Source organism: Triticum aestivum, chromosome 5A (genome assembly GCF_018294505.1).
Source record: "Triticum aestivum cultivar Chinese Spring chromosome 5A, IWGSC CS RefSeq v2.1, whole genome shotgun sequence".
In the NCBI taxonomy this organism is placed as follows: Eukaryota; Viridiplantae; Streptophyta; class Magnoliopsida; order Poales; family Poaceae; genus Triticum; species Triticum aestivum.
The window spans coordinates 577,403,090-577,416,348 of record NC_057806.1 but is presented as its reverse complement, the minus strand read 5'-3'; the positions used below and the strand labels follow the sequence as shown (position 1 = coordinate 577,416,348).

The 13,259-nt window shown below is 53.9% G+C and overlaps 1 protein-coding gene across 2 annotated transcripts; it reads right to left on the bottom strand.

Annotated features, from left to right (window-relative positions):
• Positions 1 to 6,571: 6,571 nt before the first annotated feature.
• On the bottom strand, positions 6,572 to 12,642 carry LOC123104939 (VAN3-binding protein). Of its 2 annotated transcripts, XM_044526887.1 has the most exons (8): positions 12,161 to 12,642; positions 11,237 to 11,347; positions 8,714 to 8,764; positions 7,915 to 8,305; positions 7,545 to 7,820; positions 7,402 to 7,451; positions 7,260 to 7,317; positions 6,572 to 7,163 (listed from the first exon to the last, which is right to left on the bottom strand). In XM_044526887.1, exons 1-8 carry the CDS (start codon positions 12,443 to 12,445, stop codon positions 6,955 to 6,957), a joined length of 1,431 nt encoding a protein of 476 aa, XP_044382822.1. In that variant the 5' UTR covers positions 12,446 to 12,642; the 3' UTR covers positions 6,572 to 6,954. The 2 variants fall into 2 exon arrangements, with proteins under 2 accessions (XP_044382822.1, XP_044382823.1); XM_044526888.1 differs by lacking the exon at positions 8,714 to 8,764.
• Between the last annotated feature and the right edge of the window lie 617 nt (positions 12,643 to 13,259).

Below are 13,259 nucleotides of genomic sequence, written 5' to 3'. Positions count from 1 at the left end.
CACTGCTGCCATCCTGGACTTGGCCTTGTCCAGGCGGGCGCGGTGAAGCACCTGGAGCTTGTGGAAGCTAGCGCTCATGCTCTGGAGGAGCCGCTCTTCTTGAGAACCGCCACCGCCGACGCTCGGTCCGTCGACGACCTCAAGCCCGGCGGTGCCAAACACCTCGTCGTGGAACACCTCCCCCTCGGCGGGCGCCCTGGTGCTCGCCGTCCATGGGAGGTGGACGAACAAGTCGCCCACCTTCAGATATTTTCCTGAGCCAGGAGCGGCGGAGGAGAAAGGTTGGTCGTCGACCACCTCCTCCCCAGCAGCGGCCTTGCTGGCCTCCCCGGCAGGCCCCTTGCCGACCTCCTCGGCAGCAGCCTTGTCGGGCTCCCCGGCAGGCCCCTCAGCGGTGTTCTCCGCAACGTCCTTGGCAGCCTCCTTAGCGGCGATCTTGTCGGCCTCGGTCGCGGCCCCTCTGACGACGTCTCCGATGACGGTGTCCACGTCCTCCCGGTCCGCCGAGGAAGGATCTGGGTACCAAGAAGGAGAATGAGACGAAGCCAAGATCAAAATTTGAAAGAAGAAAAATGAGCAGGAACGAGAGGCAATCAACTTACCTGCGCCAAGCTGGGACGAGGTGGCCCCCTCCCCACCGGCATTCGGTGCCGGGGCGGATCCACCGGGGCGGATCCGCCGACGCCTGGGTTCACCTCCTCCTCCTCCTCCTCCGTGTGCATGGGCTCGGTGCTTGGCGCCTTTGCCGGGGGCCCCCCTCGGGGTGGCATGGTCGATGGGGCACGTTGGGGGTGGCCCTCAGTGGCTCCTCCTACTGCCGTTCTCCTCCTGCAACCACGACAAGGTCAGCACCAGGAAGTTATGCCCCAGCACACGTCAGTGAGGAGCGAGTGATGAACGCACGCTTGGGGCTGCGCCGGGGCTGCTCTCCACCACCACCAGCGGCATACTTGAGGTGCCCGCCAAGGGCTGGCCGCCCGCCAAAGCCTTGGTCCTCTTCGCTACCCTTTGGGCCAGCGTCTCCCTATCCCTGCGAAGATGAAGACAAGTAAAAAAAACGGGCATGGTCCGAGGGGACGGAGATGACAAAATACAAGACACTTACTCATCCTCCGCCTCTTCTTCTGCATGGACGCCTCCGGAGTTTGTTGTGGTTGTGCGGCCCTGCCGGGCCGGACCGGCTCACCAGAGACGGCCCGCTGCAGGACACGCCCTCTCCCCATGACCGGGGGCTTGACAACCTCAGCCTCCTCAGACGACTCGTCGGCGTCATCTTCGATGAGAGGAACCCTGGCGCCGGCACCGCTGGCCTCCCCAGCGGATTCCGCCCACTGGGCGAGCTCCTTCTCCTCCATGGTCGTCGCGCCTCATCCTCCACGCCGCCAGCGCTGCCGGCCTCCTTAGCGAGCTCCGCCTTCGCCGCCCTGGCGGCGATGTAGTCCAGCTCCGCCTGGGTGGTGTCTTGGATGAGCCGCGACTCCTCGTGGACGTACCCCTCCACCAAGGTGTCGAAGAACTCATGTACCTGATCCTCCTCCGGGTCGGCCCAATTCAGGTCGAGGTCGTGCGCGTTGGAGTCCGGCATCATGGCAATGATGTTGGTTCGGCGAGAGTCGTTTCTCAGCAGGATCACCTCTGCCGGCAACCCGAATAAGGGCCCCTTGGCGACCTTGCTGGCCTTCGCGGCCTTGCCGGCCCTCTTGGCCCTACCATCGTGACCCACATCGAGCTGGAAGAGCCGCTGGCAGAAGTGGGTGTGCGCCATCACCATGAAGCTGTGGTTCAGGCCAGGGCGGTGCCGCATGATGTCGGCCACGTTACTGAAAATCTAAGCCGGCCTCCCCTTGTTGTGCAGAGGAGCGATGCGGCGGATCCGCCCCAATCATCTCCAGGGTGAGCCCGGTAGCAGCAAGGCGGTGGATCCTGGTGGTGGCGACCGTGAGCCTCCCGTCCAGGGCGTCGACGTCGCCCTAGTCATCTCTGCGGACCGGCGGCGTCTGGCAAACTTGGCAAAACTCCTGGGGATCCTCCTCCTTAATCCAGCACCACCGGCTCCGCCATTCCTCCCACCTCTCCTTTTGGGCGCCCTCTGGATATGTCCCCTACTCCAGGGGCCTTGGGATCCAAGTGACACAACCAGAGATGGCGCCTCCCTTCTGGATCCAAGGGTAAAACTAGCGGCGGAAGAGCGTCGTGATGGGAAGCACTCCGGCGAAGCCCTCACGGAGATGGGCGAAAAGAGCCATGCACGCCACGGCATTTGGAGTGAAATCCAGAAGATGGAAGTCGTAGGTGTGCATGATGTCATTGAAGAAATCAGAGAAAGGGGGCAGAGGCCATAGGAAAAGTAGTCGACGAAGAATGGGTACCGATTCGGGGCGGCCTTGGCGCAATTGGCGGGGATGACGCGCGTGGCCGGGTGCCCCGTCGTCTCTCACCCCATCTTGCACCCCCAAAGGGGCCTGAAGTTATCCCGGAGATAGACCGCGTCGACCGTTGAGGGGAAGTAGGCGAGCTGCGTCCGCCGCGCCGTCGATTCGCCGGCAGCTCCGACCCTCGGCGTCCCTGGCCACTCCTTTGCTCTTCCTGGTCTTGAGTGCCATGGCGGCTGCGAGAAGTGGAGGAGAAAGAGCGGTGAAAACGCAACAGCGGCGAGCGAGAGCAGAGGCGTGAGGAGGAAGAAGGAGGGGACCGCGGTTCCGAGATTGGAGAAGACACAGGGGGTAAATGAGCAACGCGCCCGCGGTTGTTCCTTTTTACAGGGAAGGCGCGGGCCACCTCTTTACCATGATGTGATGCATGCGTGCGGAAACCGCCCCACGCACGACCCCCACGTCACGCATGACCCTCCACGTCACGCGTTCAACGCGGGTCATGAGGAAGCGCAGCGGACGAGAAATTATTGCGGTAAAAATCCGCCCCACCTGCCCGCGCACCGTTCTGGGCCTAGCCCAACAATGCGTCACGCTTATGTGTGGCCCAGGCCCGGGGGCTCCTGTCAATGTACAAAAGTAGGGGCTCTCGTTTTGCACCCCTTAAACTTGTGCACGGGCAATCAGAGCCGCGCCCACGGCCACACTAAGTAGGGCAGGGGAGGGATGTCGAAGCAACGCCAAGACCAGAGACGCAAAGAGAGCAAGAGGGTGAGGTGGACTCCCCCGGCAAGACTCTTGCCGGGGTGGCTTCCACAGCCTCGGCAGGATCCTTGCCTGGGCAACTTACCTGACGCCAATAGAGCGTACCACCCTTGAGCCCAAGGGGTCCCCATGCCATATTGGAACCAAGGCTCGGGAGGCACCTCCGTGGTGACATGCTGATCTTTGTAGAGATCATAGACACACAAGATCAGATGGAAATCAGAAGACGACGACCCTTGGCGAGATCCTTGCCGAGGAGCTCCACGAGACCCCTGGCAAGACCCTTGCCGAGGACGACCGCTGTGCCGCAGCGAGACCCTTGTCGGGCCCTCGGTAAGAACCTTGCCGAGGACGCCCGCGAGGCCGCAGCCGTGCCCACGTCCGCCAAGACTCCACCGCCTCTCCCATACAGCTGCTAGCTTGACCAGCTGAGCAGGCATCTGCGTGGCAGCACGCGGCCTCTACACCAACTCAACAAGCACCTGCGTGGTGGCATGCAGATCTTCGTGAAGGCTCCACCACCGCGCCAGCCCAGCGGCCAGCCAACGTGGCGCTACAACGCCTCGTCAGCTTGGACGCGCGTCGGAGCCAGGCGAGGCGGCGACAGCTGGGACGAGCTTCTTTGTCGTCCCCAATAAAGTAAGAAGGGCACGTCGGCAACGCATAAAATGCGTTTGTCCGATGATGCCAGGGGATAGACTCAGCACATGTACACCTTTTCACCTCCTGTGTGCCACTCTGGCAACCCCTTTTTGTCTATAAAAGGAGGCCCGAGGTGTACTGGAGAGGGATTCGGATCTTTTGGACTAGAGAGCCACTGCAGCTAGTTCAAGAACACAAGAACACCTCAATACACATCAAAGCAGGACTAGGGTTTTACGCGTTCCTGCGGCCCGAACCTGGGTAAATGATTTGTGTGCTGACCGCCAGACCCGCTCTTCGCACAACCCCGCGCCCGCCAACCGTAGAAGGGATCCCAGTGACCCCATAGGTGTCGTTTCCCACCGACAAAGAGGGGAGACAATGATGGCAAGCTTATCCGCAAGGCCAAGACAAGGACTTACCCAAGCAAGAACAACCACTTTGCGAGGAAGAAGCCTCAAAAAGTGTTAGTGGTACAAGAAGAGTACTACTCTGATGATGATGATGATGAAGATACAAGCGGTGAAGCGGTTGCAACGGCCTCTGTAGCCATTGCCACCACTCTCTCTCCATCGGTGTCTCTCTTCGACTCCCCTAACGAGAACGTCATCACCACCCACAAGTGCCTTATGGACAAGGCCTCAGAGGTAAACCCTCCCATCAAGTTTATCATTACAAGTAACTCATTCTGATGAATTGTGTGGGAGATGATAAGGTCACAAGGGAAGGTGAAAATAAGTTTGACAAGTTCGTGGTCAAGCCCAAAGATGAGACCAAGAAGCACTTTGTTGCTCTCTTGAAACAACTAGATGAAGATAATGCTCTTGTTGATTCTCAAGAGAAAACCATCACTAAGATGGAAGGCCACCCAACGACGTGATGATAGTGGAAGGAGATTGGAGGAGCGCAATGATGAGAGGGGAGCGCGGGAGAAGGGAGCGTGGTGAAGAACCGGTCGGAGCCATCCTTCAACTTGTTTGGTAGCGCTGGCATATTCACACATGATTCGATAAGTTTCAGAAGTGATACGCGCCTAGAACATAAAACTGAATTTTGACGTAATCATAGATATATTCGGCCAGTAATTTATGTTGAAGTAGGAGTTCAGTACAGAATACGTTTCGTCCCATAGAACATCTCAGTTTCTGTATTTTTACTACTAGTAGTAGTAGTATACAATACAAATACGTTTTAAGTTCCTTTCCGGAATCTGAAACTGAAAATTGCAGTTTGCGCATGGGATTTTCATTTTCCGATGCCTATGCGAAGCAGTCTCTGTCGCGGAGCACAATGGCACTCGGTATCAAGCCAGTTGTGCAAAGAAGAGAGTACCGGCCCCGTTTTGGAGCATGCATGATGGCAAAGGGGAAAGAAGGTAGTCGTAACATGCAGTACTCGGCCAAAGAGTGCAAGACGCATGCTACTACTATTCGTCGCCGCTTTACTTCACATGTCCACATTCCGTCACTCATATCCTCACATTCAGACTCCCTGCTGCAGCCTTGGTTTCGTCGAGCCACACCCAGACTCACCAATGATCGCCCATATGAAAAACCTGACCAGAATGCCCTGGGCAAACACGAAAAAGAAACAAACAAAGAAGCGTGTAGCTCGTACTACTATCTGGAGCGGACAGCCTGACTCTCCCCCCTTCAGAATTGAATTTCCAAACACGTCATTTCACTCACCGCAACCCTGTTGCTACCCGTCTTTCCGGTCTCCTGGATCACAAGAAGCTCAGCTCCGGCTCTTCTTTACATGACAGGTTTCACTTCTTTCCCAGTACATCTCTCGCCACAGGCCAAAGCGGCAAAGATTCGCGCCTCGTCGCGGCAACCAAGGTCTACAAGGTGCCGGCGATCATTGAGCCCTTACTCTTTTCCCCTCTCCCTGTCAATGGAGGCGACCTAGGGCTAGAGAGATGCCTCGCCTTTTACCGCATCGGATCGATCCTCCAGGTTCCAAATGCCGCGCCTTGCCTTGCATTGGATACGGCACGGCACTTGCACTTGCACAGGCAGTCCCCGCGTACTACCGCAAAGCCGAGAGAGATGGGGGACACAGAGAAAAGCTCTTTACCTCGCCAATCTCGAGACAACGGAAAGGAAAATCACATCGTGGCATCCGGTTTTCTGAATGATTTCACGTGTAAAGGAAGATGGTACTCCCTCTGTTCACTTATATAAGACGTTTTAGTAAATTCAGACAGTGTACTAAACAGTTCAAACTCAGCTGTCTGAAACGCCTTATAAAAACGAACGGAGCGAGTAATAGTTTCAGTCTCAGAGAAATGAAATTACTGAGTAAAGGATGCAGAGTACGCGGGTCTCTGAACAAAATTATTATCCTGAATCGACTGCAGCAGCAGCCGAAGGGAATGTGATCCCCAGCTCCTGAAACGGAAGAATGAGAGAGTACAGCCTCCGGCATGTTGAAAGCAAAGCATGTTGCAAACTGGGAGGGAGAGCAGCAGAGAAGGAAGGGACCCAGGGAATTCTTGAGGCGACAGCTTTAGCAGTTGACATGTACTGTAAGGGCCCCTGACCTCAGAGCTAGGGGCAGACGATGTTCAAGGGACAAAAGCAGCTTTTGCTCCCGGTCAAAGATTCTAAACCGCAGCCGCAACTACCATTATACACTAGTCACTCTACTCCTCTTGAGGCCTAAGAGCGCTGTCAAGGATCAATCATGTCCTTCAAAAGAACCCAATTACTATCTATCTTCCAAGATTTTCCATACCTAAATGGAACAAAGCAGAAATTACCATACCTAAATGGAACAAAGCAATGATCTTCTCCCGCCACTAGATGTCTCTCTGTATAATAGGCCACCGACACACCACAGGTGAGAAGCAAAACTTAAGACACAAAGGAAACAGAGCAAAGGGGGAACTTCACTCTAGCCACTCTTCTTCACACATGAGCTGATGGAAACCCCAACCCAACCACATGCACATAAACACACAGCCTTCAGTTCACTTCCAGCCCTAACAAGTAGCAACGGCATGATGGTCCATTTCTCTTGCAGGACAAGAGGTACACCCCATACATAGCCCATGCTGTTTTCTTCTGTTGCCCCTCGCCTCACATCTACAGCCTAGCAAACAAACGCACACATGGGACGGCTCCGGAGTTCGGACGACCAAAAGCCCGGCGTCGGCAGCCCACTCAGTCAGTCACAGGGGACGCTTCCGCTCGCCGGCGATGCTGAGGAGGCGCGCCACGCCCTTGGTCCACAGCTCATACTCCCTCTGGCTGGTGCACTCGAACTCGATCACCCGGTGGTCCGCCGTCCTCAGCCCGAAGTAGCGCCGGTGCTCGCCGTCCTCCAGCAGGTGCCGCCCGGGCCACGCCGCCACGTCCTTGCACACGTCGATCACCACACCTGCAAGCAGCGACATGGATCCGACCTCGATCAGCGCCATGGATGACGGACAATGAGATGATGCTACCGTCGTTGCCATGATTGCTTGCCACTCGCCTTTCTTCTTCTTGGTGATTGTCCCTGCGACATGCCGGCTCTTCATTTTCAGAGAGACCTGCAAGCACGCCATGATAACTAAGCAAAAAGACCAGAATTGCCACAAAAAGGTTCTATACAACTCGAGGACGTCGGCATTTACCAGGCCCATTCGGTTGATGTACACCGATACGACCTTCCAATGCAGTGCGCCTGCAGATAAAACGATCATGAAACAGCAGCGTCAGTACATGTCCATGCACTTTTAACACATCGATGAACCGGAAATGTATCACCAGACAGCACCTTTCCGCGTGCGTTTAAGGAGCTCGGTGCCGCGAACAAGAAGTTCTTGGCTGCACACGCCCAGGAAGTTGTTCTCCTCCTCTAGCGAAAGATCGCTGATGCTGCTGCCGTTGCTCTCCAGCTTGCGATGCTGCTGCTTTTGCACAATCTGCTTGTGATGGTGCCCTCCTCCTGCACCTCCTCCTCCCATCGTCCCCTTCTCGACCGGGATCACCGCCGCTATGTTCCACACCTCCTTCAGAGCCCTCGCCCTCAATGTGGCTGCACCTCTCAATGCTGCACACAACAATGATCATCCACCTCAAGCTTAAGAAATACAATACTGTAGTTATCAGTTATCACCACATCAGGTGGAATGGAAATCACAAACCAGTAGCAGCAGCAGCTGTGACCGTGACGATGTCGCCAGGCGTCCTGACATTCACCGCCGAGCTAACAACCGCCTCCAAATGCTCGCGCTCGGCCCCCAAGGACTCCGCGGCCTCGACGCATTGCGCGGCCACGAGCGTCGCCGCGGAGGCCATGGCCATGTCGGTGCGGGCCGCGCGATCATCCTTGCCGGTGCTTGAGGCCGCAGCGGTGGCAGCAGCAACGGCCGCAACCGCAGCAGCCACCGCCGCGACCGAAACAGCGGCATGGACCTGCGCGTTGTGCGCTCGCGTCTCCTCTTTCTTCTTCTCCTTCCTGTCCTTGAGCCACCGGCCGACCGTCTTGCTGCCTCCTCGGTACGCCTGTGGCTTCGGCGTGCCCGCCCTGCAGTACTGCATTACATTTTTGACAAGAGATTGTTCCAATTAGCAAAGAGCATTCCAAAGGATGTTTATAATTCTCTGTTCTTTCGGTCCAATGATCATTTTGCATTCCTATGGGCAATACTGTAGATCAAACAGACTAAACTGCTAGGAAAATTTTACTTCAAGTGCAAAAATTTCGTTACAGCAAATGTTGCGGTAGGGCCTTGAAGTGATAGATGGAACCCAAATTTCCGGGGTGGGTCCGTAACTCTCTCATATGTAGTACTAACAATTATTCAAAGCTCCTCGGCCAGCAGAAAACACTGTGTATGCACAACGTTAAACTATGGTACGGCATAAGTAAGTCTGATAATTGAGCAAAAGCGTGGCACATACTGGCGCATACTACATGTACACCAGTAAACAATGTAGTACTATAATCTCAGAGGATAAATGGACACAATGATGAAGCGGCGTGGAATAAACCTGCAGCATTGGTCCTAGATCAGATAAAAGAAGGCATCATCACTAACACACCAGATTAGAAAAGCCGGAGGAATAAAACTCGATTAGGGACCAAAAAGGCAGGAGCAGAGCAGACCGAGCTTAAAGGCAAGGACTGCATGCCTGCTACTGCTAGAGTACCTTTTACCCAGAGAGATAGAGAGAGAGAGAGAGAAACGGGGTGCATGGAGAGTGACATCGGCAGACTGGGCGCGCACAGTGTTCGCTTGCACAAGCAGCAGCAGACCAGAGCCCAGAGGCCAGGCTGAGACGGTACCCGGAATCGGGGCTTCATTAACGCACACCCCCAAGCAACACGGTAAAATCCATTCTTGCAGGCAAAAAATGTTTACCACGACAGGAAGGGGTCTCAGGTTTAGGGGGGGCTAAACAACCGTGATTAGCCCGGCTGGGAGGACCAGAGAGTGGCCCTGTGTACGGCCTGCCTATCCTAATCAGATCTTTGACCTTGACCTCTCGTAGGACTTGGGGACATGTGGGTGTGGGGCATTCCTGGACTTTTATCTTCTTTGTGCTTAATCCCAAAAATAGGGGTGAACAGTTGGATCTTTGGAGGCATTTCATATTTGCTTTATCATGAGCTAATAAACTGTCCCAGGAAAGGAATATATTTTTTAAAGAAAGATGCTTTAAAGATTACAAACTAATAATTCGCCAAGCCAGACAAACCAGTGCATAGGCTGGCCTGCCAGTGTGACATATCTCTCTGTCTTTGGATATCCAAGCACATTATTCCAGCACCATACTGTGCCGGCCCCCAAACTTATTACCGAGTAAAACTTGTAAGATAGTACTGCATGCATCCCGTCGAAACAATAAGGCAGGAAGCAGACGGGAGGAACAAAGCAAATTATAACTGTTGTGCGCACGCCGCTGAAGTGACACTTAACAAGTACGTACTACAGTGGAAAAGAGAACAAGGTACATGAAAGATGAAAACAAGGCATGAAGAACAAGAGCTAGGAAGAAAAGAGGGAAGGGGTCACTATTTTTTGAGAGATGGGCAACAGTATCCTTATATTTGTGAAAAAAGATGCTTTAAACCAAGAATGCCTAGAAAAACATATAGACATGCGTGCTAGTTGTTTTCTACTACTAGTATATTACTCCCTCCGTTCCTTCCATATTAGTTGTCTCTGTTTTAGTACAACTTTGTACTAAAACAGCGACAACTAACATGGATGTGAATGAAACAAAGCATATTACACTCCATGTAAATCTGTAAAATGTGGGGCTTGTTCATGGGCAGCATAGCAGAGGGGACAAGCAAACAAACAGGTAAGCCATGAACCAGCCGGTGCTGGTGCTGGTGCTGGTGCATCCAAAATGGAGATGTACATGATCCCGCATGTGAAGGGGCACAGGCTTCAAACTGGAAAACAGGAGTTGGCGGCGGGGGCGACGGAGAAAAGGACATGGCCGCGGCAAAACATTGCGCCATGGGCGCCGAGATCGCAGGCTCTTGGTAGCAGCGAGAGAGAGAGAGAGAGCGCGAAAGGGACTAGCAAAACAAAAGATGTGGGGAAAAAGAGATGAGGGTTACTATGGCCAGGTGTTTTATCGGAATGTGAGAAAGGCGACGGGGCCTGTTCCATTTTTTTCTTTTGTTCTCTCTCCACAGAAAATTTGGCGCACAGGGAAGGCTGCAAGGCTGGTCTCTTTGTCCCAGCTCCCAGGCAGCCTCTCAGTGTCCCACAGCTTCCTATAGTATAGTTACTTTCATAAACAAGTGACTCTTCTGGCCTCGGCTGTTTTACCACAAGCACAACCAAGCTGCGGTTACTAGTGTGAGTGTGAGAGCCTATACAATGCTTTTTTTTTTTTGATATTTTGCTGAGATCTTTTGCCATGGAAATGTTTAATTGCAGCCGATGAACTTTAGAGAAATAGTCTTGCAAACCGTCAGTTTAGACACAATATGCAAGGAAAAGTTTTGTGAACAGATATTTTTTCCCGGACAAATAATCTAGCAATGACAATGGAACTACTAGTAAAAAGAAAGCCGCGCAAAAGCTTCATGATTTAATCGACTTTTTCGGGTTTTCTGAAGTTGTAGAGCGCGGAAAAGATGGTTTTCCCGGTAAACAAGCACACGACCATGAGTCGTGCACACGGCTGCTAGTGCACAATCTCTTTTGGTTTCTTGCTGAAACTCTAAAAAACTTGACACATCAACACAGTTCGTCCACTAGCGCCTTGGTCTTTGTAACTTAAAACGCTCAAGAACATCCAAAGATGGTACTGGAAACTGAGCACAATTAGTGAGAGCCTGAAGAAGGCTGGCGCTTTGCTCGGCATTAAAAATTGAGGCCAAGTACTAGTAGAACTGCGAGTACTACTGCACTGGAAATCACGAGCACTTGGAACAGGGGCCTCGCCTAGGAACTGGTAGCCAGCACGAGTGGAAAGCAGCAAATGTGACAAGAAGTGAACCTGCGAGTCGTCAATCTCCGGCGAGACCGGCGGGCTGTCGGTGAGCGAGCCGCCGCCGTTGAGCGGGCCGCTGCTGTGGGAGAGCCGTCCGGTTGTGAGGGGCGCCACTTCCTGCACAACAAATTTGCATCAATGTCCAGTTCCACCGATCAATTAAAAGTGATAAACACTAAACAGTAGTACGGATTATTTACTTTTGCTTCTGCAAACTGCGAAAGAGAAAGAAATGAAAAATCAATTCTCGGAAGAGCTGAGAAATGGATGATAAACTGTTGCCCTGACCACTCACTAAGCAGGGTTGTTAAAAAGATTAAAAAAAGGGGGTCGGGATTACGCCTCTTCTAATTGCCCTCGTAGGAGAAGAATCTCCCCTTTGGCCGTTTCTCCTTGTCCAAACATGGGGTCAAAAGGAAAACCAAGAGAAAATAGAGGTTGAATTTGACGAGAGAATGAACCGGAGCGGTGAGGAAGGTCAAGAGGATCATCATTAACTCCCATCGAAGGGGCTGGATTTCGTACTGGGGCGTACGCTGGGAATCCTCTGACAGGAATCACAGGAGATAAGGAGGGAACCACGAACTCATCACACAAACGTACTCCACAGTAGTAATTCTCGGACGAATGCTGGTGAGCGTCGAAATCCCACATAAAGAACGACTAAAGCACACGCTTTAGCACTGTTATTAAACAAAAACAAAACAAAAAGAGAGAGGTCGGAATCAGACGCGGCCATGCCACAGACAAAACGGAACTCGCCGGTTACAAACTGAAATTTTTAGTGGTATTTCTTGCTTTTTCCCTCTTGTGCAAACGGATCGTGAGTTTGGGCAGCTCCGATCGGAGAACGCTCTTTTCTTTTGCCCGGAGAGGGAGGAGAGGAGAGGGCAGGGGAGGAAGGGCCGAGGCGGAGGGAGGAGGGCTCACCGACTGCGCCAGGATCCGCTCCATGATGAACTGCGAGGTGGCGGCGGAGGCGAAGGAGAAGGAGCTGCCGGCCGTGGCCGCGCCGTCGTCGAGCTCGCAGCAGGCGGGGTCCTCGGCGATGGGCGCGGCGAGGAGCGGCGCCGGCGACGGCGGGCGCGGGCGGGGCACGTCGACGGCGGAGGCGCTCCAGGAGCGGGAGAGGAACTCGAGCGGGTCGAGCGGCGGCTCCGGCGGGCGCAGGTCGCCGGCGGCGGGGCGGGCCCGCGGGTGGTGGTGGTCGCCCATGCAGGCGGGCAGGCAAGGCAGGCGGCGCGGCGGCCGTGGGCAAGGCAGGGAGAGCGGAGCGGTGGAGTGGGAGTGGGAGTGCGCGAGTGTGTTCCGTCCCGTGCGTGCGTGCGTGCGTGCGTGCGCGAGCGAGCGAAGTCGGGCGCGTGACTGGCTGCGGCTCGGCTGTGTGCGCTGCGCACCGGGGGAGGTGGAGGTGGTGGTTTCTGGGCTGGTTTTATAGATGCCATTGCCAACCGCGGCGCGAGCGTCCCTTTGCCGAGCCCTCCGCTTTCGGTGCACGAGGCGCCGGGGCCAGTTGCTGCGGGTGAAAGGAAAAAAGACTTGTACTGCGACGTGGCTACGTGCCGTGGTCGTGCACTTGTTGATCGCTTTGGACGGCCAGAGGTTTTTCCACCGCCGGTAAGGTGAAGGTGCTTCCAAGATGACACATATGGTAAATGGTTTTTATTAGATATATACTCTTTTGAAAAAAAAGATATATACTCATTTCCGTCCTTCACTTTGTGTCCCAACTCTTGTGCTCGCGCATATTGTTGTGACCTTTACGTTGCACGAGTTTGACCGACTAAGCCACCATCATACCGGCGCGTGCCCTAGGTTGTTAGTAGGATGACACATACGGGCACGTGACCATGGTGTTATTTTGATTGTGCCCTAGGTCGCCAGGCAAACGCAATCCTAATCACATTTGTTTCACCTATTAAATAAAAGATTTTCTCTATTACATCTGATTAAAACTTCTCGAATGAACCACCATCTACAGTTGGTTTCATATCCTTTGTTCGGATTGCTTCAATCGTGGCTTTAAAGA

What these genes read in the sequence shown, in the direction of transcription:
- LOC123104939 (XM_044526887.1), bottom strand. Translation starts at nt 12,445, where the DNA reads ATGGGCGACCACCACCACCCGCGGGCCCGCCCCGCCGCCGGCGACCTG. An exon ending in ATTTATCCTCTGAGATTATA is followed by an intron (nt 8,306 to 8,713) that starts GTACTACATTGT and finishes AATGTAATGCAG; the next exon opens with TACTGCAGGGCGGGCACGCC. An exon ending in AATCACCAAGAAGAAGAAAG is followed by an intron (nt 7,164 to 7,259) that starts GCGAGTGGCAAG and finishes CGCTGCTTGCAG; the next exon opens with GTGTGGTGATCGACGTGTGC.